Below are 27,646 nucleotides of genomic sequence, written 5' to 3'. Positions count from 1 at the left end.
CGCTTTGAGACGCAAGAGGTGTGGGGAATGGACAGTAATGACAGATGTAACAGGTGAATCAAGAGCGCTGTGATTGATTGACATGTGAACTGATCCGCTCATTCCCCGCCCTCTCTAAAACCGATTGCAACAGACACGAGACCAGAGTAACAATTTTGGGATTATGTCATACATTATTTCTGACACTCGATTTATTTTTGTAGCAAATGCTTGATGAATTCAGATTAATTTATTAAATTATTTTGTCAGGAATTCACCCACGTAAAACATTAAACAGTAAATAATTAAGTCGTAGATAATAGTAGGCTAAATAAAAAAATTAGTAAATCCGCTGCATTGTGACGGTAATTAAATTCTGAAAACCTGCCTGTTTTGTTAAAAATTTATTTTTTTGTCTAACTCTTAACTTTGTTATTTTTAAGTGCTGTTTAAAAATGCCACTTTATTATGCATTGGAAATAACGAAAGAAAGTCGTTGTAGGCTAGGTAGTTCTTGTGTTAAAAAAGATCCCGGTTTACAGCAGGATAAAAACTACTGCCCAAAAATAAACTCTAGCTGTGAATCTGAATAAAACTTAAGAGATCATTACTAAAGTGGCTAAAGGTCGGTAAAGTGAATGGCCCAAGCCACATGGTCAAGACGAACAGCTTTGACTGCAATAAAAATGTAACATAGCAAAACGTGCGGTCACGCACTATGACTGGGTGTTTACTCTTTGCTCTAACAACATACTACAACACTGAAAGTGATGGCATAAAATAACAAGTCAGCATGCTGTCTGGGAGCTTGGTTAACTTAATAACTATCATTTTCAAAATCAATGCTGATTAGTGCATTTTGTCTGAAACCGAAGCAGTCTTTACCTATATCCTTCTCATGGACCGTAGCCAACTGAGACATATTGATAATTGAAATCAATATGAACAACAGCAATATAGTGCATAATAGTAGAAAAGAGAAGTTGGTCTGTTGATCTAAAGGAGGAAATAATTCTGCCAAAGGTTGCTGGTAGAACAACGTGCTGTTATGTGCAGCCTTTCTAAAAAACTAAGCTTTCTGACTGCTACTACAACACTGAAAGTGTCTTTTTGGCTCTCTCTAGTGGTCAAACAGAGGATAGGTCCTTCACTCCGCGTCGAATCTGCGGCTGTCGAACTGAAAATCATGCAACAGCGGCGTGCCGGGTAGGATCAAGCTGCAGTAGACACAGGACCATGACAGACCTTAAAGCGAGCAAAGAACAGAAATATGATCGACAGCTCAGGTACATCTTTATCGGCTCTTTAAATCATAGAAAACGGCATTAACATGCACAATGATTATCTTTTAGCACTGACATTAGCCTTTTGTTTTACATTAGCGCATGAATACACACAGGCCCAACATGACAGTCAAATGATACATTTTTATTTCAGATACCTGGACGATGTGTCACGAGTTACCTAAACGAACTAAACTAACTTATTTAATATCTAACGCTAGTCGGATAATAACTATTGTTCCATCTGTAGTCTGTTGTTGTTTATCTGACCGATGTCCTCTGTCAGTTTTTGTATAGCGTTACTCAGAGTATGTTATAATCCTACGTATGAACTTCCCTACGAAATGTACCATGGTTTTAATACAGCTACCATATTTATCCATGTTGTGTTCGTTTCAGGTTGTGGGGAGATCATGGACAGGAAGCTCTTGAAAATGCTCATGTGTGTCTCATCAATGCCACTGCATCTGGCACTGAGATACTCAAGAACCTTGTGTTGCCAGGTATCAGTGTTTATCACTACATATTGAAACATGACACTTACATTTCTCTGTGTGCCAAATGCATTAACATTATGTGTCTGCTCTCCTTCACAGGCATTGGAGCATTTACTATAGTTGACGGGCATAAAGTGTCAGGGGAGGATGTTGGAAACAAGTATGTATATTTACAGTCATTCTCTAGTATTTTCTTTACCAGTTATGCTAAGCAGGCACTTTTTTAAAGTTATGAAAATATATATAAATATACAGTACAGTAATGTCTATTAAAACATGATGATACTTTTACTGCAGCTTTTTCCTTAGCAACAACAGTATTGGAAAGGTAAGCACTGCAGTGTGTTCAATTTATGCTTAAAATATCTCTAAACTGAATGTGATCTACTTATAAATCATATAATGATTATTTTGCAGAACAGAGCTCAGGCTTCAACTGAACTACTGCAGGAGCTTAACAGTGATGTGTCTGGAAACTTTGTGGAGGAGGTCAGATTTTGTCATTGCTTTTAAAATGTAGTATTTCATTTAATAGTAAAATTTTAATATATATATTAAATTGTTTCATTTTTTCTTTTGGTTGTCTGTTTTACATCACGTTCTGTCTTTTTCATCTTTAGAGTCCTGATAAACTTTTGGACAATGACCCTGAGTTTTTTCACAGATTTAGTCTGGTAATCAGTGTGCAGCTTCCAGAAAGGTAACAGCTCTTAAACAATCTACTTCTTTGGTTTAAGATGCTGGTTTTGTCAAATGTCATGTATTTTATTTTGTCTTACCTTGACAGCACATATTTGAGGCTGGCCACTGTGTTATGGGAGGCTGGTGTGCCATTCCTAGTATGTAGAACATATGGGCTTGTTGGTTACATGAGGCTAGCTGTGAAGGAGCACACAGGTAGACCAATAGTCCTTGGTTTTTTAATGAGTTTATCTTTCTTTTCTTTTTTGTTATTGCAGTAATCTTTAAAAGGGCATGACAATGTGTCAAGTTCAGGCATCCATCTATCCTTAAAAGGGTCACGGGACCCTAAGCTTGCCTAAATATACAGGGCTGCCTTAAAGTGATACTTAACCCAAAAAATAAAATTCTGTCATCGTTTGCTCACCCTCATGTCATTTCATACCTGTATAAATTACTTTGTTCTGATGAACACAGAGAAAGATATTTGGAAGAATGTTAGCAATTTTCAATTCTGTGACATCATTGACTGCCATAGTAGGAAAAATTAAATGGTAGTCAAAGGTGCCCCAGAACTGGTTGTGTTCCTAAATTCTTCAAAATATCTCATTTTGTGTTCAACAGAACAACAAAATATACAATATTTTTTCCTACTATGGTAGTGGATGATGTCACAGAACTGAAAATTGCTAACATTCTTACAAATATCTTACAATGTGTTTAACGGAACAAAGAAATTTATATAGGTTTGAAACAACCTAAGGATGAGTAAATGATGACAGTTCATTTTTGGGTGAACTATCCCTTTAAGACTAACTAGACAACTCACTGAATAAACTACATATTCTGAAACTTGACTATGTTAAAATGTTAAAGGGCCTGTCTTTGACTTCGATTGTAGTGGTTGAGTCTCATCCTGACAATGCATTAGAGGACCTAAGGCTAGATCAGCCATTTACAGAGCTGAAGAACCACATAGAGTCCTATGACCTGGACAACATGAAGAAGAAGGTGAGATTAAAGATGGCGATTACCGCGACAAAATTGTCTTTGTTAATTGTAAATGACTGTCTGCCTGCGTTTCGTGTGTTTGTTTTAGGATCACAGCCATACACCCTGGATTATTGTTGTTGCCAAATACTTGGACAAATGGTATAGTGAGGTAATTCTTGAAATGTGCTTATAACAGTGGTTCTCAACTCTGGTCCGCAAGATCCATTTTAGCCCCAACCCTGATAAAACGCAACTGAACAAGCTAATCAATGTCTTCAAGAATATAGACGCGTTCAACCTAATGCGGGCCTGTGCAGATTGCTTGGCCTATCGCATTAAAGTACTGCAAGAGCGATTCAAAAGCATACAGGGCAGTTTGCATTTGAATCACTCTCATGGTACTTTAATGTCATACGCCGATAGATTTGCGCAGCGTCGCATTAAGTTGACGCGTCTCTTCCTGAAGACATGAATTCGCTTGTTCAGGTGTGTTTTATCAAGGTTGGGGCTAAACTTGGCAGGAAAATGGATCTCACAGGCCAGAGCTGAGAACCACTGGCTTACAGTATAATATGTGCTTAATGTGCGTAAGACCTCGCTAATGTTAAAGCTTATCATCCTATGTGTCCTCTGGTTCAGCACAACTCCCAGTTACCGAAGAATTATAAGGAGAAGGAAGCTTTCAGACAACTCATCAGAGAAGGTCATTTAATTGGTTGTAATCATATTGTCATATTTCAGCCATTAGTTTAGCTTACCTCTGTTTTTATGAGGTTTTTTATTCCTTTGTTTTCTCAGGAATGCTTAAGAATGAGAGTGGAACACCTGAGGATGAAGAGAACTTTGAGGAGGCTATCAAGAATGTGAACACGGCTTTAAACCCCACCAAGGTAGATCTCCTCACCTCAAAGGTTGCGTGCTGTGCTGTAATTTAATATGTATTGACCTTTGTTTCTCACCCTGATATAGATCTCCAGCGCAGTGGAGGACATTTTTAACATGGAGCAGTGTGAAAACATTACCTCGCAGGTTTGAAGCTTTCTATTTGCATTCCTTATCCTGTGTGTGTGTTATATGCAACGTTTTTAACGATAACTGCGTTGGTAGCAGCTCTCATGGCGTTATGTTATTTTATCTTTTACCACTGGATTTGTTTTGCGTGTTAATGCAGAGCCCGTCTTTCTGGGTGATGGCACGTGGAGTGCGAGACTTTGTTCGAAATAAGGGAAGCGGAAACCTGCCTGTGCGTGGAATCATCCCAGATATGATCGCTGACTCAGACAAATTTATCAAGTTACAAAATGTGTAGGTATTTTTTTGTTTGTTTTTTACAATTCCGATTAGATTTCAAACTAAGTCAGAAAAGTTCTAGTTGTAATGAATTTGTGAAATTCTACAAAGCGACTTGCACTTAAGCACTAAATTATGGATCATGACAAATGGCTATTGATCAGATATTTGTTTTAAGTGAGTGTATATTGTTATTAATACTTTTATGGTTTTTTGTATGGCTAACCGTGTTCACTTTGGATGACTCCAGAACTTAAGTACCGTTGCTTTAGAGATAATGTTGATACACTAGACTGTTTGATACAGTCAAGTGTAAAAGGGCATTTGTTTGACACCTTCAATTTCAGCTATAGAGAAAAAGCAATGAAGGATGCTACAGTCGTGTCCAAACATGTTGAATCACTTCTACACTCAGTTGGAAAGGTATTTATATAATTAAACATACTGAGTTTTGATAATAGCACTTTATGTCATGTATGTGCGCGTTAACATATAAGTTTGGGGTTCATTGACTTCATGATGCTACTAATAATGACTATATGTTTATTTCAAAGACTCCAGAGAGTATCTCAGAACAGGAAATAAAACTCTTCTGTGAGTACTGCTATTGTTCAACATGCATATCACTACATGAACAATGAATGTTCCAGTACAAAATATTAATCTAGGATATCTATGATAACTGTATATTGTTCCGGCGTTGTGTGGTAATGGTAACTCTGTGGCATTTTATTCCTTGCAGGTAAGAATGCAGCTTTTCTCAGGGTGGTGCGATGCAGGTCTGTGGCAGAGGAGTACAGTGTAGACGCTTTTAATAAAGATGAAATCAGTAAGTTCTCTGTGGATTCTTTCGATGGCTTGTGGTTTATTTCTCAGAATGTTTATATCGTGGTTAAGTAGTTATTTCTCTCTCCACAGCCTCCTGCATGGGCAGTCCAGACAGTGAGATGGTCCTCTACCTCATGCTCCGCTCAGTTGAACGCTTCTATCAACAACACTCACGTTACCCAGGTCACTACAGTTTGTATTGATATGTCTATGAATGCATCAAAATATCATGTTAATACCTTGTTTTTTTAACAAAGATATTACAGGTATCTTGGAGTGTCATGTAAATACCAAATGCTATATGTCAATGGCGTATATCAAAATACTATGGTATTACCACAATAAAGCTATTTGTTAAAGTACTATATGCAAACATATGAACAATCACTATGAAATTACAGTGCCACTGTTTTTTTTAGGTGTCTACAATTACCAGGTGGAGGAAGACATTAATAAACTGAAGCTATGTGTAAACAGTCTTCTACTGGAGTACAGTCTGAACGTCAATGTGAAAGATGACTACATCCATGAGTTGTACGTTTAACCCGTATATGTACTTGACGAATATTTATATGAAAGTATGCTTTATAACATTGACAGTAAAAAAGTGCACATGCTCCTGTTCTCCCTGTCGCTCTGTTTACAATTAAGTGTAAATGTTAATTTTGTGTCTTCCAGCTGTCGTTACGGAGCTGCCGAGCCACACACAGTCGCTGCTTTTTTGGGAGGTGAATATAAACATGCTTTTACACGACAGACTACCTGGTCACACACTCATGCATGTGATGGCCACTTCAACTATATGGATTTTACATGCAAGTAAGATCTCTTGTGGTTTTCCTATAGGGACAGCAGCTCAAGAAGCCATCAAAATCATTACACATCAGTTTGTACCTTTCAACAACACGTTCATCTATAACGCCATGGCACAGACTTCTGCTACTTTTCAGCTGTAGAACAATCCTCTCCATCTGGTCATGATGGTCCAAAATCTTCCATTTTACTTATTTGTGCATCAAAGGGGCGCTCAAGTTTGTTTTTACTTGTATCGATTGATGGTGTTGCTCTGACAAGAATAAACACTGTATTTAAAATGCTTTTGTTTGTAGTTTGTCTGCTCATATTCCCATGATTGAATTAAGGATAAGGTTAAACAGATGATCAAACGTGTCTCTGTTCACTAGTGTGGTTTAAATGACTTTTGTTATAAAAGTGTGACCCATGGTGGTAGGACAAAACTCATCTGTGCGTCCAGCTAATTGTTACGTTCAGTAGCATGATTACTTTTAAATTAAGGTAAATGAGAAAACATGTGACCTCACCAGCAATTTAGCTGTTTTACAGCTTTATATTTGGGGAACCAAGTCTTGCATTTAGTTTGCGTGTCGTATGGTACAAACGTGTGACATTTTGACATTGTAACTAAAGAACTACTGTTTATGTAAGTCAGATATTTTCTATGTGTCTGTGTAACACCAAGGTCCAGTGCGGTGAGCTGCTGTTGTGTATTTGAGTAGATTACAGAGTGATTTCTCGCTGTAGGGTGGAGTGCTGTGTTTCTATGGCCTGTCTAGAAAGCAAAGAGCTCTCTGTGGTTTAGGAAATAGCTAGGTTTACCTAACAAAGTCTAGACGCAGGAAGAACACAATCAGTGGCACATAAACTTCTGTTTTCATTCCCAGTCCTTTTTTAAAATTCTTAGTTCATCCAGGAATGCCAAGAAGTTTAGGTGGTTTGAAATGTCGAGACAATCATCAACACGTTGCTGTGTGTTTTAAAGCCTAAATCCAGCGGAGGGCACCATTTTCCTTTTTTTAGCATGCATTCTGCCCACAAATGTCCCTTTTTTTGGAATGAACATTCCACAGAAGAGTGAATAATTCATAACTGCAGGCTGCCCTTAAATTGATTGAGCAGGACAACGTTAATAAGAAACCAAATGATGTTGATCAGTTACTTCATTGTGTTCGCAGAAGCAGATTGTGTAGAATGTTAAAAAAAACCTCACTGATGTATAAAGATGGCAAACTGTGCAGCATGTGCATTATAAACTTTCTGTGAGGTAATATCTGGGCCGTGTTTATAAATGTTGAAGGATTGTTACGCTCAGCCTGCAGCAACTGAATGGAAATTCCCCCCCAAGGAGATTCTACTCCTTCTGGACCAAGATTGACATTGAAAGCACAGCTAAACAGTCTTTCCCTATTCAGCTAGCCGATCGATACCATCTCACTGAAGCCTTTTTTAGAAATACTGCTTACCTTTTTATCCGTATTTATCGTTCCCCTCAAGCCAGCATTGACTGTTTTGGTAATCTTTTTTTTTGTTATCGTAACCTTTGCTTCCCTCAGTAGTTCAATTAGATGGAGCACATAGCTAGGAAATAAGACATTCACTTAAGTCACCTGCCCGATAATAGCATAGCTTGCTGCCTCCATACAGGACTGATAAGCATTCGGTGTGCTTTACCATCATTGGTTTCTACTACAGCATCCACAACAAAAAAACCTGATGCAGTATAGATAAAAATGTATACTAGGGCCTGAATCTTTACTCCCCAGTGGCAGCTGCAGTTGGGAGGACAGAATAGGTGAGGAGGAACAGCGGGAGCCAAAATGTGGCGAGAAGGAAGTTCAGGGTGCCATACAGCTGTGTCAACATGGCCAAAGCACCATGTGAACAATTTCAGACACATCTTTCGCTCACCCTCTATATACTGTATATTTTGAATAATGTTGGTAACCGAACAATGAGGGTACACATTGACTTGCATTGGTTTTGTGTCCATACAATAGAAGTGAAGGGGTGCGGTATACCCATGGTTACCAACATTCTTCAAAATATCTTCTTTTGTGTTCTGCTGAAGAAAGAAAGTTACACAGGTTTGAAATGACAAGAGGGTGAGTAAATGATGACAGAATTGTCATTTTTGAGTGAACCATCCCTTTAACACCACTGCAAAATGTGCATATACAGTATACCCCCACCTAAAATCCAAAAAGGTTAATTTACAGGTTGTGACATCTACATGATCATGTTTTGATTTAAACTCTACAGATTAAAGGGTTGACAATGCTCTTTATGTTAATCTACCCTTTGTCTTTACCAGAAGCTATATTTAATGTGGATATCCAAGTCCCGAATCCCATCCCCGAGGGAAAAGTGCTGAACAGGGCAGCTCTTCTTCATTAATATGGATGACTGAAGCCCAGAACCATCCAGAGAGGCGACACACAGCCTCTCATAAACACGCCCTGCTCTCCAGATAAAGAGACAGTGATGGAGCAAAACTATCACTACATTCATTCACATACATATTACTTTAATTCCTCATTGTCTTGTCTGCCATGTGAGCGGGAAAGTCCGGTAGTCACACAAATACAGGAATATAACACTGAATTGGCCGGAGAAGATTTATAAACAACATAATCTGATTTGCAGATGACGGCCCCATTGGATAATGTTAAATGCATAACTTCTCGTATATTCATTAACCATTGTGAAAAATCTGTCAGATATTCATATCATATGCACACAAATACATTGAGTCATCAATACGTCAGTTATCAAGAGGACATTAATTATCTGCGTTCACGGAGGAGGGGGTGAACAATAGATGAGTTAGCCATGTTGTGTGGTCAGCACAGTAATGTGAAAATCAACGCGCCAATTTTTGAACAATGACACAGCACAAGTGATTCTTTTTCTAGCAATTTGCTATGTATTCATGGCATACAGCGAAAGCTCAAATAAATCACTGCATCGATATATCTATTCATACACATCTGTGTCTCCATATCTAAAAAACACCCATAAAGTACAAAGCAGAGGAGGGAGTTAATGGAAAGGGGCTGAAGGAAGGTGGGGAGCTGAGATCTGCTGATTATTATTTTGGATATTTGTCTGGCCGTCTGCCAAAGCTGTGCTATGTCTCTCCATCTCTCCTGGGGTCTGGTGGAGCTGGGATGGATTAATACAATGCAGTGTGAGCACAAAAAAGATTTACAACTTACAACAAATAACATGGCAGTACATGGTATATATGTGTATAGGGTACAACCATTATTAATTGCATTTCCATAGAACCTTGTCCAAAACACAATTTGTTAGTGCACAGGCTCCATAAGGAATTGTTGTATAATAAATAAAATGAGTCTCTTGTGCAATATGAAGCATGAAACAGCCTATAGTGTCTTTACAACCAGCTTAGACTACATTTGGAAATGAATCAGGCTGGTGAAAGGCCGTATTTAGTGATGGAGTCAGGCTTCATAGTGGTTGTGAAGAGAATTTCAGGCTCATCTAGGACAGACAGGCTAGTTATGTGTGTTTATGTAACACAGCTGCAGTTACAGACACCCAACCCCCTGTTTCTTAACCCCTCATCCAAGGTCAGAGGTTGTGAGGCCCAATTTAGATCAATTCCTCAAGACTCAGACTGGACCGGCAGATCAGCATTCGAATCGTTTGTTCATAAAGTCACATGTTTTCAACACCGGCATGAGACATACAGCAGTTGTACTGTTATCCACTAATATCCACTAAACCATGTAATCGTTTGCTGTTGGAGGATTTATTAAGCTGTTCTGGAATGGCACAAGGCCAGTGCTATACACTGGCTGTCCTTGAATTTCGAGATGGATGACGTCAATGTTATAAATCTGAGAGAAAGATGTCTTCATCTATTTTTATAGTTGCATTTATTAAAAGCATTTCTCAGACAAATGAGTCACTGTGTGTGCTTTGAAATTAGATGCTGTGAGTTTGTCCATGTCTCACCATTACACATTGATCCCTGATATTTTTACCTCTCTTATGTCTTGAGGTCTTTATAATTTTTCTCATTGAAGAACACCATATTTTCAGTTTTTTGAAACCATTATAAATGAGTATTGACCCAGTATAGTCACCCTCAATGTCCAACGAATTTCCATCTCCCTTTCTCTTTTACCCACACAGTAAGCCTCTCCTCATCTAAGCTCCCTGTCCAACTCCAGGTGCTTCCTCTTATCTCCCCTTTACACCCCTTTACACCCCCTTCAGGGCAGCAACTCCGGCCCACACTGAGCTCAAACATTTAAGTGACCTCCAGAACATCATGTTCATTTTATCAACTCGTTTCTGTAAACTATAACACCGGAACAGCCATACGCAGAAAGCTCTCCAAGGCAAACTACAGGAGAAAACCTAGAAGTACAGTACCTTCATTCTTTAATAGATGTGATTTGTATAGCAATATTTATCTTTCCAGAGGAAAGCTTTAAAATTGTAATCACACTTTTATTTTAATTGTACTGTATGTATATTTTACTTTTATTTTTTTAAATACCTATTATTATTTGCAGATTTGCTATTAAAGGTCCAGTGTATGAAATTTAACGGCATCTAGTGGTGAGGTTGCGATTTGCAACCAGCGGCTCATTCCACCCTCCTTTAGAAGCAATACAGTGGCTGCCCGAGCAGCAACCTTCCGGTCTCTCTCAAAAATTATTTTGGTTTATATAGCTAATTTTGCCCATCATGACAACTGTGAGCGGGTGAATTTTTTTAAGCCTTAAAATCCTGCATAATTAAGGGCGTGGCCACTTCAGTGAAACGTGGTTTCACCAACCAGGCACCTCAGCTCCACCCACGTCCCGGCTTTTTAAAATTATTATCCAGGAGTGACGTGCTGCCAAGATGGCGCTGACTGGCTCCACCCACTTCAGGCTTCAAAATTGCTATTCACAAACCTACAAGTGACGTCACGGACACTACGTCCATGTTTTATACAGTCTCTGTGGCTGACCCAGGAGTACAATGTCATCACGTTTTCGCTTCTTTGCCAAAGGAGATAACATATTTACAAAACACGCTTTGTAGAGCAGTTTGTCCGTTTAGGGCTACTGTAGAAACAACATGGCGAATTCCATTCAAACGGACCTGCGGTGTATGTAGATAGAAATAGCTTATTATGTCAGGTACACCTCTGAAGACATAGTTATGTATATTATATTGCATTTCTGTCAACAGATCCTCCAAAAAATTACACATTGGACCTTTAAACTATTTCCTTTATTATCAAAAAATATAACCGCAAAATGCATTCAGATATTAAAATATTGTCCTTGTCTGATCTTATTGGCTTATTTGTTTGAACTTCTTGCAGGGTTTTACTGAGGCCCAGATCTGCAGTAATATAAACATACAGAGAGAACACAGAGAAGGAGTGGCCCAGATCCTGTTAGTGTATTATACACATTGTGCTCCCTTCGGCTCCCCATACACAGTTTAATGTATACTCGGAACAGGCCATCCCTTCCTGCCTTGTCCTGGACTTTGTGTCTGTAGCTCTCTGAACAAGCTAGGGTTTAAATATTTTTGACCTGAACACTGCATATCGGTATAATATGTCAAATCCATATAAACATTCAATATATAAAGGTATGTGGTGCATGTACAGTAAGCATATGAGTGCTTATCAGATGTGTCATGTATACATGCAAAATATGCAAACATGCTCTACAGCACATGTCATTCTGAATGTCATTCATATCACAGAAATCTGTTTTTTTAGCATTCCCTTCCTCTGCCGTCACAGTTATCTCTCTAACATTACAGGCACACACGGACTCACACCTGTGCTCAGTCACACACTTCCTGTTCCTCAAACATGCTGTATGAATTAATCATTCATCATTCACATGCTGATAGCTGATTTGTCTTTGTTTCATCCTTGAGGCTGAGAGCAGCGAGAAGTGGGTTGGTGGGTGTGTTGAGAGGGGTAAGGGAGCATTATCCAAAGCACAAACCCAGTGACCCACACTGTAGGATGCACCTCCCCACTGGGTGGAAACTTTCTGGAGGCCATGCTGGGAAAACAAGAGCCAGTTGGGGTAAAACATGTGGGGTTGGAGAGAGGAAATTTCACTCTTGATATTAGAAACTCTCTCTCTCTCTCTCTCTCTCTCTCTCTCTCTAAATTTTTTTACTTTAAATTTCAAGGTACTTTATTGGGATGATTGCGTGTTCTTACAATATTGCAAAATCATTGAACATATAACAGAAGATATATCTCAAATGTACATTTCAGGCAGAAATATGAGAATGGCATAAAAGTAAACGGTGTATATGTGCATTGATTGTAACATATTAAGGCAGTAGTCGTGAGTCGTTTTCAGTTGCCAGATTGCATCCCAAATCTCACAGATTACAAACATGTGTGGAATTTACTTTAATAATCAATGGCACGTCCTTGAGAAAACACTGAGCTTAGCTGCTGTGGGTTTCACTGGGTCATTCCCCTTTCTCTTGTTCAGGACCCGACGGGCTCTACAGAGAGGTGTTGATATGCACAGAGAGAATTCCACAGATAAGTGTGCGGCTTGCACTTCTGAAGATAGAGAACGGTAGATGCCATTCCTGCTAATGCAATATGGAAGAACCCGACTCTCCGTGCCAAAATGCTAAGATAAACAGACAATGGAATACATACACAACAAATAAAAAAAGATTGAAAAGCAGGATGTTTCATTATAAAAAACAATTTACATTGTCATAAATAATATTTTTGAAATAATAAAGTTATTAAATCCACAATGAGAAATTGTTATATTGATGCATGCCTTAAAAATCCCCACTAAAAAAAATCCCCACTAAAAATTACTCAATAAATCGTCCTGTCATCCTGCTTTAAATCCTCATTGAGTACTGCTTACGAAGGCAAGTCTCCAACAGATCTGCCGTAACTGAAAGCGTTTATGCAACATGTAATTGTTAGTGTGTTTTTGTGGATGCTGTGTGTACATCAGGATGTGCGGTTGTGCTGATTTCCATGTGTCAGCAGGCTCACACACACTGTGCCAGCGCAATGCTACAGAGACCCACAATGCAGCAGTCAGCAAGAGAAGAGAGGGGGAGGAGAAAGGAGATGAAGAGTGGGGGGATGGGGGGTACTGGAGGAGAGTCTTGATTGTGGTGGAAGGATGTAGACGTTTGTAGTTTTCCTTTACAGCCACAAGAGGGGGCCACTACAGATGCCCCATGCAGAGCATGCACAACCAGACAATGCACAAGGCCACACCTTTTTTTGAGCGTGGCTGTAATACAAAAATCTGTAAAACACAATCCACAGGCCTATTTTATTCTAAACAGGTCTACATTTCTATTCTAAACCCACACTATTAATACAACACAGATCCAAAAAGCATAAACATATTCGTGTGCATGTTCATTTTATGCACGACACCATTGGTGGAGAATACACGCACACACACACAAGAAGAGGTCAGTCCATCTTTGTAATCTTAGAATGGGGCGGATGAAACACTTTTCATTGTTTGTTATCGCGGAGATGTTATTGTTGATGCTATCTCTCACCTGATTGAAAAAAGCTAGATCTTCCAGATCTTCCAACTTTGACCCTAACAACTCTCGGCACAGTAACAGTCAGCTCAGCTTGTTAATCAACATACCGGCTAAAGGAGATGTTGTCGTACAGAGTAATGCTATAGGGTGGAGATGACCTGCTTTCTCTGACAGCTTTCCATTCAAAAGCAGAGCTCTGAAATTGGGTTGAGGGCTGGTGTCGCTCTGACCAGGCGAGACTTCAACTTCCTTCCCACCAGGCAGACAGAGAGACAGAGACCTCTGTTTCACCCCGTCGCATCGGTGCTGGGTTTGGCATGCTGCAGGGTCACACAACGGGGATGAGACAGTGTTATGCAACTGTTTGGGTGCTTCGATGTTACTTTAGTGTGTGTGTGTGCGGAGTAAAAAAACAGCGTGTGTCTTAAAGGCAGCAACACTCTCTTTTACGATCTATCTGGCCATGTAGCGTTTGCGTGACATCTCTCCCAGACAGCCAAAACACACAAGTGTCCGATATCATCAGTGTAGCCACTTCTGGAACCCTTGAGGACAGAGAGAAAGCCAAAAAGCAAATCTTCCCTCTCTCTGTGTCCACTCGCTATCTCTTATGTTTTTGTTCCTGTGTGAAATGTATTGTGGAATTTAAGAAAAAAACAATTATGTGAGGTAGAATGTCTGCAAGTTCCTGTTTAACAACTACCTGGAAACCAAGGTACATACACAAGACACATTCTCTCATCCGACAATGTAATTTAATAGCAATATATTCAGTGGCTTCTAGAAAAGTAGGAAGTGCCTTTGGCACAAAACACATTTCAAAAAACAGGCTAATCGGTTGCTGTTTGTGTTCCTGACATTTTCACCAAAAGACAAACGAGAATTGAAAGTGTGGTGACCACAAAGTGGAATTTTACTGGTTCACATTTCATTAACTCTCTATAAATGCTTACTGGTCAAAAATATTTTCACAATCCCTGAGGTTTGAGTTGTTTTCTCTCTTCCAAGAACTGGCAGGTCACAACCTTGCCAAGAGTTTACTTCTAATATTTTGAGATTGTTTCAGTTTATTTTAAACCAATCAAAGCACTCAGAATGTATCGTTGAGGGAAATTGCATATTAAATCTGGAAGGCGTATGGTTTAGTATATCACACTGCTTTTTGTTTATATTTGAAAGTCTCTGCTGTCTTTTATTGGGAAGTTACTTGTTTTTTTTTTACTTGTTAATTTCCTTTTTTCTTTTTTTGTTTCCTAATTTTCTTTATTCCACAAATCTTCTTTCTCCCCTTTCTGTATTTGCAGATGTGGGCTATCATGGCTGTATACTTCCCTTTTCTATATTTGTGTGATTTTAGAACTGTTGAAAAGTATCAAGTTAAATTGCTTTATTACCAGAACTAATGGCAGGAAGTGAGCTGCATCCAATGAGCAATGCACATAATAGTGTGTGATGGGGTGTGATGATAGCAGATGGATGGAAGGAAAGTATATGACACTGCAGCTACAGCGTGTGTTGCAACAACTTTAATGGTATTTTTATAGTACATGAATCCAATGAGAAATTCTGTATTTATTTCTGAAATGTAAATTGTTTTTACACATAATTGTGTAAAGATTTTACTTTTTGTGAAATGTAAGAAAACATTTGATCACAGTTGATATTTGCCATGATTGTTGCACTATATACTATGCTTGATATAACCTGATAAACTAATGGCCAATTTGTTGCTTGTGGTGGAAAAATGGCACTACTGCTTTGCTGTTTATTTAAACAAACAACTAAATATAATATAATATAAATATTTTTATGACAAACCACTATAACAAACCAAGGATTTCCACTGTCCAGCATCAAATCATTCCGACCTTATCTCATGCAGAAATAAGTGATAGTGACCTATTAGTCATATATGGTGACCCATACCCGAAATGTGACCTCTGCATTTAACCCATCCAGAGAGTAGTGAACACACGTACACCCGGAGCAGTGGGCATCTATCACTGCAGCGCCCGGGGAGCAAGTAGGGGTAAGATGCCTTGCTCAAGGGCACCTCAGTCGTTACCCGCCGGCCCTGAGGATCGAACCGGCAACCTTCTGGTCACGAGTCCGACTCTCTAACCATTAGGCTCCACTAACTTATTTGCATCTGGTGCGCTCAAGATGTTTTGATATAGCAAATGTTTTCACTCTTTTGTTCACTCCCTAGTTTTGGTTCACCCACACTGGTTCAGGGTTGTTGGAGTCATGACAGAATTTTCTCTGGCTGAAGCAGATCTGTCCTGTGCCTGCCCTCAACACCTGGGGGCATTGTGCTGAGGGCATATGGCAGGGTGGAAGTAGAGGAGGTGAGAAGTGTGTGAGGTTCGTAAGGGAGAAAAAAAGATTTAATGAGCCTCAACCAGCAGACTGTAATCAGTGATCTCCCTCTGTCACTTACCTCATAGTGACTCTTTTTCTTTGAAGTTACACCCCAGTGTGCCAACAGCCTTCCTCCCTATTTTTTCTCTCTCTCTCAACTGTAATGTGTGTATTCTGTAAACCATTCCTGCCTGAAGTGTGGAACTCTGGACATTTAATGCACTTCATGGCCACAATTTCCCCTTCATGGTGCGGGGATACATTTGTTAGACCCAGCAGAAACAAATCACCAAATATCTGCCAAACAAAATACATTTCCATAAATGTACTTTCGTAGTAAAAATGACAGATGTTCTCTCTCTCTGTCTTTCTACTTTTCAGGATGACCTGTTCTTTAAGGCTCATAGATTGTATTGTTGCTGATGAAACTCACCAATGCAGTGATCTAGTGCATTGTAGTATCAAGAAACGCATTTCAGCACAATATGTGAGAGTGTTGAGAGAAAACAGAGATGGAGAGCAGTTTAATTTCAGTTGCAGGCCCTGTGTCTGTTCTTTGGGGTGTTTACGCTGCACTGTGTCTGGAAAACTTTAACAAGCTAATAGATAGGGGAAAATATAACCAAAAGATATCAAAAATGCCTTTGAGTTTCCCTTATAGTATTAAACAGAAAGACACAGTTTATTTCAACTATTGAATAGAAAACAGCTCATCTGGGAATATTTAACACATTGGTCGGCATGCTGAATTGCTAGTCCGGGGTTGTATTTGTGTGGTTGATCTCATGTTTAGACTGAATGCTTTCTGTTCCACTCAGACTGTGTGAGAGAGATAGTACTGTAGGGCTCTAACATCACAGCTTTATCAGTGTTTAACACTGTCTGTGTGATTGCCAATCCCACAATGCTTTGTGACAAGCTCAGTGAAAAGACTAAGCAAGAAAAAATGCTAACTTTGTTGCAGTATATCATATAATACTGAAACGTATTGTTAAAAATAGCTCCAAATAGTTCCTAATAAGTTCCAAATGAGGTTCCATAGAGTCAAACTCTGTACCTGTACCCAATGACTTTTAACATGAGTGGCCAATGACGTGATGTGACAGATCATCAGTTTCCATCAACCAGAACTGCAGAATAGATAACTGCACCCCTCATACACACCATGTAAACAGACATGAACTCTTATCTACCAACACACCCTGACAGACACACATTTCTCTAACCCACACTCTTTCCCTCATCTCCCCTTGTTCTTCTTCCCTCTGGCCCTACTGTTATCAAATTGATAAATAATTTAATGTGACAGGTTCTCTGGCAGCTCTGTCTCAGTAAGCAAAGCCTCTGATTTACCCGTGTCACCCACATGCTCCTAAAATCCAAGGTCAATGTTGCTTTAGATTAAATTTTTATATTGAAATTTGTGAATTCAAGTCAAACTACTAGTGTATGTTCAACATACGAGACAAAATCATCCCATTTCTAGGATGTAGATTTGAGTAGCCGGTGTTTTTAAAGCGTATGCAGAAGTTGTTCTGATGAGTGAGCACTGCTACTTCCCTTTGATTACATAATGACTGTGTTGTTTCAGATCCATTGTAAGAAGCAGATATGTTTTCTATGTGGAAGAACAAGAATTTGAGATGTCAATGGCTTTCTAACCCATCTGCCATGTTCTTTTTCTCAAGGTGACTGAGTGCAACATAGTTTTAATATTTAATCTTAAACACACAGGCATGCCGCTTATGTTCCCATTTCCATTGTTCATGTTCACCAGATTGCAGAAGGGAACATGACTGTTGGTAATTTAATCTTGTTCAAGCTGCTGATTTTATTAATTACTGTTTTCAAGATACAGATATGAGGAATGAGGTGTGTTTGTGCGTAATGGTGTTTGTATTTGTGGCGTGTTGTGGACTTCTGAAATGAGGAGGCAAAGTCCCTTTTTTTGTTATTTGCAAATTCATGTTCCGTTGCCGGTTTTTGTGTTAAAGACATTGGATGTTTTTTATAACAACTATATCGAACCACAACTATTTCAGGCCAGTATTTCAGTAGCCTTCAGTCCAGCATTTCACACCCAATCTCACGGCAAAAACGTAAATATTTAATGATGTGGCTAATTTTGGCTTATTGTATGAATTTGTACGATCTAATTTGTACATTTCAGTACAATTTGCTTTCATGCCAGTGATATGGTGGGGGGTCAGTATTGATTTCTTCTTCTTTCTAGTACTAGAAAAAGTCACCTTGTAAAATAGTTACGAATTCCTGTGAGGTCACTCCCTAGTTTTTCTCTCTCACACGCTGGTTCAGGGAATAGAGTTTGTTAATCAACGTCATGCCGCGTTTAATGTTGCGCCATCTTGGGAGGATGGCTGCTAGTGTTTTCAATGCAGGGTTTTGTTTTTCTTGTTTGATTAGGAATTATAACTATGGTAGGTCGGTATTGCTGTGTTAAAAACTGCAATAGTATTACGCAGAGTCGTTCAGGAAAAGCCCATGGTTCTTTCACTTATATCAAACAAAACAGGTAACGGTACATATCAAAACAATAATAGCAGTGGATTATTATCCTTCCAAGATGGCGGCACAACATGCAACATAGGGCATGACGTCAGCTTCACATTCCCTCCATCAGCTCAATGAGAATAAAATAAATTATAAGGTGGCAAAATATATTTCCTCATGTAACCATTTGAGTAGATTAAAAATAGTTAAAGGGAAAGTTTGTTTCTGGCATATACTTACCCTCTTGTCATTCCAAATCTCTATGACTTTCATTCTTCTGCGCAAACTAAAGAAGATATTTCGAAGAACGGTGGTAACCAGACAACACTGGCCACCATTGACTTCTATTGTATGGACACAAAACCAAACATTTCTCAAAATATCTTATTTTGTCCTTCACAGAAGAGTCATATAAAGGTTTTGAACAACATGAGAGTGAATAAATGATAACAAAATTTTATTTTTAAAGTCAATAATGTAGTTTAAAAACAATTTGATCTCATATTTTATGCAATTTTAATATTTTTTTCCAGATCTTTTGAGGACTTACAGCTCACACTGGCTTCTCACAAAACGCCCATGGTTTGTAGTACATTTATCTGAAACAACTTTTTAAACAAATGAGTCTTTAAAATGATAAAATACAGCGAATCCTTGGCTTAGCAGCTGCAGTGTCTGTAACGCCTGAAAGGGGATGTGTAAAACATCAGACGCCACGTGCACCGGTTGGGCTGGATCACAATGCTGTTGAAAGCAAAACGAGCTCCGCTTGGCACGCGGCTTGTGGTTCCTCCTGCCTCTGTTTAATGGTCTAGAATGATTAAATGTCGGGGCATAAAATTCTCTCTCCCCTAATGGCTGAAGGGAGAAGGGAATGGAGGAAGGGGGTTGGGCGGCACAACAAAGACACATCTCCCCTCACAGAGGCTCCATGCTGGGACTGTCACTAGCTCACACACACAGACCCCATACAGAACCCCCCGTCTCCCACTGTCTTCCCTCTCCACATCCCTCACACGTGCATTTCACCGGCTCTGTTACAAAAGTGTGCTATAGTGCGGAGCTTGAATGTGTGTAAGCAGGGGGAGGGAGAGAAGATAAGAAAGACCAAAGGAAGAAGAGTGAGCAATAGAGGGGAAAGGGTAAGAAGACAGACTCAGCCCTCTTAGTGGCCATTAAGCTAACTCGTGGATCAATATTGGTTGTAACTATAACTGAGCACAGACTGAAAGGCTTCTGCAGGCCTGTATATAATGACAGCATTATAGAGCAGATGGGCAAAGCAATGCCAGGCCATCAATCACAAAGGGAACAAGAGGGATTGGAAAAAAATAATGGGAATCCCCTCTAAGTTTTTCAGCAATTTTTAAACACACTGCTTTTCGACTCTACGGGATAGAAATCTGTGTTAGAAATGAGTTTATAATTTCACTTCCCACAAGTGTTTAAGAGTGAGACAGGTCTGTATTTTTCTACAGCGGGTACTGCTGTAATATGAACTAAGCCATTGTTGACTTTAATTAGTATGGATCAACAGGCGTTCTTGTAGTCATGTGATTTAATAAGAAATCTTGAGAGAGCCAGGCACACAATTTCAGATTTTTGTTGAAATCCTTTTCTTTTTCTCTTTTTCAATGGTAAAATACAAGTATTTATACTACCAAGTACACTAACATTTCCACTGGAACAACTTTAAACCACTAAAAACACATAAAAATTAAAAGGACATGTTGAATGCAATAGTACAAATTCAATTTTATCTATTTGCCATGATTTCAATCAAATGTGTGGTGTGAATCTTTTTTAATAGAGTAGAGGAGAACAAAGTAAAAGATGACATGTGCAAAAAGAGACAGGAAAGCAAGCTCAGGTTTGTGCCAAGGCACCAGTATAGAACACATAGCTCTGGTGTATCCAAGCACTGCAGCTGTGGCTACACAACTATGCACTGTGTAGAGGGTCTTTCAATCAAGATGCAAGCAGGGCCTCTCATCTGTTGTACATAAAAGTGAAGGAAAAGAGAGGAAGAATAACGAAGGAAGGGAGAGAGAGAGAGAGTGCTGTAGGAGGGAGGAATCTTAACAGAGTAGGATGGGATGGGGAAACTGGACACCTTGGCTTGAAAATTCCTTAGACCGGAATCACCATTCAACACAAAGTAAATAAATATATTTTCTGTTGTTTTATTGTTTATAAAAGTTCTCAGACCATATGTGCATTGCATAAAATCAGACGTAATGTATAACCAGACCTAACTGAATTTTTTTTAAACTTTTTTGAACTGGCAGGTTTATCATTTACATTCTCATTTGACAGAGAACACGTTTAACAGTGACTTGAAACACTGAAGGCAATGGGTTCATCCACCCTAACCCCCCCCCAACCCCCCTCGGCTTTAGAGAGCATTCCTTTCATAAATCTGTACGCCTGTGTGTGTGTGTTTTAAGAAACCAGAGAATTTGCTTGGTATGTGGAAGAGCTCATTATGGTGTCGGCGAAGGGCACTAGGGAACCTTTAGATATTTCCAGATTCCTCTGTCTCAAGGCTTTTCTCGTGACCACCTATGATGTCCCCTCACGTGAACAGACACAGTTCCTTGTACAGTAATCATTTGTGCACATTAGCACCTATGTCAGACAAGCCCTTCACTCTTTTAAGGAGTAGGTGAGAGAGCCCATTTGAAGCACTTTGTGTTATTATTTGTGTGCTTTTCCTCAGAGCGCTTCCTTCTGCTCTACATGTGGTCGTTGTGTGCATGTGAAATGTCTAGAGGTAGAGGAGCGATAATATCGTTTGTCATGGCTACTCTCTCTTCCTCTTCATGCTGCATCAGAGCTCCTCCTTTTATACCAGAAACCTTCCCCAACCCTGTCCCCCCCACTGCAATGTGCTGCATTGCACTGTATCCCTTTAGTTATCCTGAAAGCCACGAGAAACGGCTGGGAATCCATTCTCCTGCTTTACTTGATCTCCTGTAGAGTAGGTACTGTAAATTGGGCCTCTGAACAGACATTAAAATGCATGGCCATGTTTCATGTTGCTCAAAACAACACGTGTCTGACGCCCTGCCCCACAAAACAAATTTACAAAGTCAATGACTCCTGGGACATTGCTGAAATGGTGACCTGCCGGTCAGATCCGCACTACCAAACAAAATGGCCGAAAACAAAGTAACTGATGCAGCTGTTGAGAAAACTCCTCCCATATTAATTCAGTGCCAAAAAACCTTGCACAGGCTGGACGGATTCGATAGTGATCAAATGGATCTGTTCTCTGCATGACCCAAACTGTATCATACTTTATCGTTTATGTGGGATACTCTTTTAAATAATACACAAGTAAAAATCTAATCACACATTCAGCACAACATTCTCGAAAACAACACATGTGCAAAAAGGAAAGAACCATTCTTAAGGTATAACAGAGTGTTTTATTGTCTAAGCCAAGTCATTAAGTTATATGAACATTCCTCACTGCTTTCCCATCATGAAAAATTCAAAACGCTTCATCCCCAAATCTCCTTATTACATGGTGACAGAAATGATGTGGTCTAAATTAGATTACATACTATTAAATGCTAATCCAATAAACCATTTTAATATGCATCAGACTCACACAAAAACATATGAAACTATTCATTCAATTCAATTTTTTGCTGCCATCCAGGATTTTTGTTCTGCCAGCTTGTTTTTTATTCTTGTTTCAGTCCATGTGTAATCATCATCTACCTGGCTTATATATTCACCAGACCTGCTAGCTCGCCCTCTCCAATGACAGCAGGACACAGGGCACAAACATTTCAAACATTGTTCGCTCTCTTTCTCAATCTCGCTCACATTCTCCCTCTCCAATTTCTTTTCAGTCTTTCACTCTCACATGTTGTATTCTTTGTTACTTGCTCTGTTAGCTCTTGGGTGGTATTTCTTTTTGGTTAATCAGAAATTCCTTCTGGCTGAGAAACCACAACAGGCATCTTTGACATTTTTTCAGAAAACCCACGTTCAGACGATTGTTTCAGTTGTTTGCATCAGTATTCACATTTAGGGCTTGTTTCTCAGATTAAGTCGACTCACTGTGGCACCTCTACCATGTCACCGACTGGAAGCAGAACCTGAATGTCAGCAGCCAAACTTAAGTCCTTTTTCAGTTCACATTCACTGTGCTCCTGAGGGGGTTCTTTGTCCTTTACACCGTTCACGCATGCTTCAGCTGGAGACTCTGGGACATCCACCTCATGGCATTCCCCATTCACCGTGGGGGGAGCTGACACAGAATCCTCTGCTGAGGCGGCACTCTCACACTCTCCATTATTGAGCTTCGGATCTGTTATGGTTGGGACAGATTCCTCAGAGGAGATATCATTGTTTGAGGTTGATTCCAAGATGACAATCAAAGGGATGAGCTCCTCTCTGCTTTTTTGCTCAGGTGCAGGCTTATCTTCTGTTGGCTCTGGGGTCGGCTCAGGCTTGTCTTGTATTAGTGTGATTTCAGGAGATGCAGTAGTTTGCTCTGTGACTGGTGTGGGTTCCTCTGGGCTAGGCACAGCTGCGTCTATGTCTGGCTCGGAAACAGGCTCAGGCACTGGCTCAGCCTCAGCTACTGGCTCTAGAGCTTCTGTCTCAGGTTCTGGCACTGCTTCTGTGGTTTCTGTAATTTCAGTGGACACCTCAGTGGCATTTTCAATCTTCTCAACAACTTCTTCAGTTATCTGCTCTGTGACAAGCTCTGCTGGGGAAGCTGCAAGTTGAGGGGAAGATAGTGGCTCTTCTGGCACAAGGGCAGGTGGATCTGCCACTGGTGACTCCTGCACTGGATCTTCAAATATTGTCACAGGTTCCTCAATCACTGGTGACTCCAGCAAAGCTGCCGGTTCCTCAGGTGCAGGTTCCTCTGCCACTAGTACCTCTGATAAAACTGCTGGTTCCTCGGGTGTAGCTGCAGGTTCCTCTGTCACTTGTGTCTCAGGTGTAGCTGCCAGTTCCTGAGGTACAACCGGAGGTTCCTCCAACACTGGTGCCTCTGCTGGTTCCTCAGACGAAGCTGCAGGTTTCTCTGCTATAGGTTGCTCTACCTCAGCTGGTTCCTCAGGGGCAGCCACAGGCTCCTGTGTTACCGGTGACTCTGGAGGAATTGCTTCTTCCTTAGGTGTAGCAGCAGGCTCTTCGGCAACAGATGCTTCTACCAAAGCTGCTGGTACCTCAGGTGCTGGTGTCTCTGGTGCAGATGCTCTGACTTCTGCTGCTGGTTTCTCTGGTGCATCTGCTGGTACCTCTGCTGCTGGTTTCTCTGGTGCAGATGTTGCATCCTCTGCCGGTGGTGCCTCTGATGCAGATGCTGGTGCCTCTGCCGCTGGTGTTTCTGTCACAGCTGCTTTTTCCACAGCTGCAGGTTCTTCTGGTGGACTTTCCGATGCAGCAGTAGTTGCCACTGTTGCAGCAGCCGGTTTTTCTGTTGTAGCATTGTCTTTCTTCACCTCTGTCTCTGTTGTTGAGGGAGAGGTAGCTTGCTCAGCTGATCTTTCTGAGTTCCCCACTGCAGTGTCTTGAGGAACCACCTCTGCCTCGGTCACAGGAGACTCTGCCTTCTCAGATGGGGCAACTTCTGTCACAGTGCTCTCCTCTTTCTTCTCTTTAGGATCACTGACATCATATCCCTTCTTACGTTTGCTTAGCTTGCCTCCCATGATGTGCCCTGCAGGAATAAATGAACATCTTACATTAAATTATGAACCTTGGAACATTTTATGTTGTATTATATAGAATATTAATTATATATGAATATTAATACATTTTAATTATAAATAAATACGAAGAAGAAAATGTAAAACTTCATAAGTCTGCCCACATGGCCCACCCTGTCTGTCCTTATAAAGGGCACTCACTCAGTCATTTTAACTCAAGGCAATCTCTGCCAAGGACTTTGAATGCAGTCCAGTTTTGCTACGAAGGAGGCTATAGCTTAAGGACAAACAGTGACTGGAAGGGAATGTCACTTGGTTCTTGTAAACTTTCTATTAGCGTAAGTGTTGCAGCCAAGTGAACATTCTATTTAAAATTCAAAACTCTGTCTGGTCAAACACTGATTTTAAATCTGTAGGAGTAGGCCTAATACACCATTTTTTACTTCTAAATCCTTTCAGGCTAGACCTTATCTACAGCCACTTTCAAAACGAACAGGTTAAATGTCATGTGTAATGTCATATGGGTATACTACAAAATGAAAGCAGTGGTTCGGTTTCTATTCAATCTCTTAACACAAAATGCATGTATTGTGTGTGTGTTTTATGGTTTGTAAATCAAATCCCTTTATTGTCACTCAACCATATACACAAGTGCAACAGTAGGTGAAAAACTTGAAACTGCCGTAGAGTTGAAACACCAGTTATGCTTGGTGAGGTTAAAATATAACATTAAGGGGAATGGCTTAGATAACATAACTCAGCATGCAGGCTTCCCACTTTCATCAAATGGCTCTACAGCAGTTAAGGAAACCAACTTTTATTTATTTTATTAAACTCACTGCCAGGAGAACAAATTGTGTAAAAACGAGCAGGTCGCAACATAAAATGGATGTAATGTAATTCAGCAATACAGCAACTCCCCTTTTTACCAAAAGGCTTACTTAAGGGACCTATAGTTCAACTTTGTGTTGATATGTGTCATTTGATAGTAAATAGAATTCTATATAAAATGTATATGCAATTTTGCAGTATACCTAAGTGTAAGAGCCTACACTGAGATTCTGATTAAAACAGGTTACGTTGCATTCAAAGCTGCACTAAAACGACACATCTTCAAATCATTGCGTAATATTACATTAATTTAGCACGGCGGGATTATAATAGGAGCTGTCCATAGTGCTGCACTGGGGCAAACAAGACGGGATGCGCAGTCATGCACCAACCCGACCTGCACATGTCCAGCTGTGCTGTCTGTGTCATCTTTCACTGAAGACACTTCATACCGCCGGCGGTTTGCAATTACAGCAGGTTACAGCGCTCTGTCTGGACACTTTACAAGCTCCGCTGTTTCTGCAAATCTTACTTCATTAAATAAATATATTGAAACCCTCCAAAAATGGTTTCTAATCATAAATACTGAACAACCATGTTAAACCACCCCATCCCACTTCATGAGACATGAACGTAAAAAGAGAGCGTGAAAATTTAAGTTAACAGTGAATTTAAACTCGTTCCTATGTCTGATAAGACGATATATAATTGTGTCCTTTAGATTCTTTTTCCATGGATAGGGATTTGAGAGTGTTCCCCACCCCCACCCCCACTTTGACTTCTCCCTTCATATCGACCAGCTTTTTCATATGCCTGAATGAGCTTTTTATATCTGTGCAAATAAATCCTTTCGATTTCCTTATAAACCTGCTTTCTTCGCTGAAAAGCAGATGTGAAGGAACGACTAAATATGTTTCTGCCATCAAACTGTCAAGGGCTACCTGTAACCCATACAGTATTCGTTTAATTTATTTTTAAAATATCTAGTTGTTAATTTTAATAAGCTTTAACTAAAGATCTCCAAATATTTTAAGAAGACCCCCTAAAGATGCAATGTAGAACATTTAGAAATTGACCAAAGTGTCTTTCACACATTGTTAGAAAAAAAGCTGTAAAGCTATTTTTACTGTTTAGTTGTTTTAATTTAGTGATATAGGATGCTTGTGTTGTACAGTATTTAGTTTAGTGACACTTAAAATGAAGAGAACAAAGGACGGCTCGTCCACAATGTCTCCTTTAGCGGTGCGAGGAGTCTCAATTAAACGATTTTTCTGTGTTTTTGCCGTGTATTTATAAAGTCCCTACAGAATCGAAATAAAACATTTTTCACTAACCTTGTTTTCTGCTGCTTTAAACTCTGGAAATCCGTTCGTGCACTGGATGCACTTTTCTCTCTCCTGTAGTAGTGAATGTGATCCAGTCGCACCCAGTACTCACTCCCCGTGGTCCAATCTGCGACTGGGCGTTTTTTCTCCTTTCACCCCTCCTGTTAAACCCACTGCTTGTGAGACATCTGTCGTTATCACAGCCTCTCCTGCCCACTGCCCACAATCCATATACCCTCCCCTGCTTTCTCCTCCCTCCCCTTCCCTTCCCCCACTTTGGGTGCATATTTTACTAGATTAGGTGGGCTTTATAATGGGTTTTGGGAATAATGCCCCCTTTTCTTTCACTTTTGAAGTGATCGCTATAGCAACCGTATTATTTTGCCTTTCCACCTGCCTGTCTGGTTTTAGCATAGATCTCTCTCATTCTGTCTGTAAAGACAGAGGTTACAGTAATTCTCCTCATCCATTGCTGAAGATATGTAAACAGTATAAAAATGTTAAAGGACTGATCCTCTCCCAAAACATAACTCTGTTTAAAAAAAACATAATATTTAAAAAAAAAATCATAATAACAACAGCATTGCCTAATAAATTCACCACTTTAACGTATATCGTAGACATGACTCCTGACTGCTTCACGAGGCAGAGGTGTTACTGTAAGAAAGCCATGAGGTTGTCACCAATATTATTCTCCAGTCTGACACATGGCACCCAAGTGTAATTTGGCTGCCTGGTGTTAATAGAATATCATAGGTACAAGTGCAATGACATTTCACGGGGCTTAACTAACAAACATAGACTTTACATCTTCAACTTAATTTTTTCACCATTTTTAAAAAGGTTCATAACTTTTATTTTGTAGATTGTATGGAAAATGTGGTAATCAGTCTACTGGGTGGTACTTATGTGCTCTCCATCCTTTGAATGTACTCGAACACTTGTGGCATACCACTGCACCTGAGGACAGAAATAAGAAAAAACTTCATTTCTAAATACACTGATGAGTATCGTTTTAATGATCAAAAAGTGCACTGCAA

At 39.8% G+C, this 27,646-nt stretch overlaps 2 protein-coding genes across 2 annotated transcripts; one reads left to right on the top strand and one right to left on the bottom strand.

The window, feature by feature from the left end:
- The first annotated feature begins 1,147 nt into the window (after window positions 1–1,147).
- On the top strand, window positions 1,148–6,648 carry nae1 (nedd8 activating enzyme E1 subunit 1). The gene is made up of 20 exons (XM_057336028.1): window positions 1,148–1,265; window positions 1,662–1,765; window positions 1,859–1,919; window positions 2,057–2,087; window positions 2,177–2,248; window positions 2,380–2,459; window positions 2,547–2,656; window positions 3,342–3,451; window positions 3,540–3,602; window positions 4,073–4,136; window positions 4,232–4,323; window positions 4,403–4,462; window positions 4,605–4,738; window positions 5,071–5,146; window positions 5,278–5,317; window positions 5,466–5,552; window positions 5,642–5,734; window positions 5,971–6,085; window positions 6,230–6,279; window positions 6,398–6,648. Exons 1-20 carry the CDS (start codon window positions 1,216–1,218, stop codon window positions 6,505–6,507), a joined length of 1,602 nt encoding a protein of 533 aa, XP_057192011.1. The 5' UTR covers window positions 1,148–1,215; the 3' UTR covers window positions 6,508–6,648.
- A 15,538-nt stretch (window positions 6,649–22,186) lies between these two features.
- si:dkey-56m19.5 (cell surface glycoprotein 1) lies at window positions 22,187–26,867 on the bottom strand. Its single transcript, XM_057334624.1, has 2 exons — window positions 26,616–26,867; window positions 22,187–24,461 (listed from the first exon to the last, which is right to left on the bottom strand). The coding sequence occupies exon 2, from the start codon at window positions 24,451–24,453 to the stop codon at window positions 22,840–22,842; it is 1,614 nt and encodes a 537-aa protein (XP_057190607.1). The 5' UTR covers window positions 24,454–24,461; window positions 26,616–26,867; the 3' UTR covers window positions 22,187–22,839.
- Between the last annotated feature and the right edge of the window lie 779 nt (window positions 26,868–27,646).

This window comes from Triplophysa rosa, linkage group LG1, assembly GCF_024868665.1.
Source record: "Triplophysa rosa linkage group LG1, Trosa_1v2, whole genome shotgun sequence".
NCBI lineage: Eukaryota > Metazoa > Chordata > Actinopteri > Cypriniformes > Nemacheilidae > Triplophysa > Triplophysa rosa.
The sequence above is the reverse complement of the archived record's forward strand: the minus strand, read 5'-3'. Positions and strand labels throughout refer to the sequence as shown.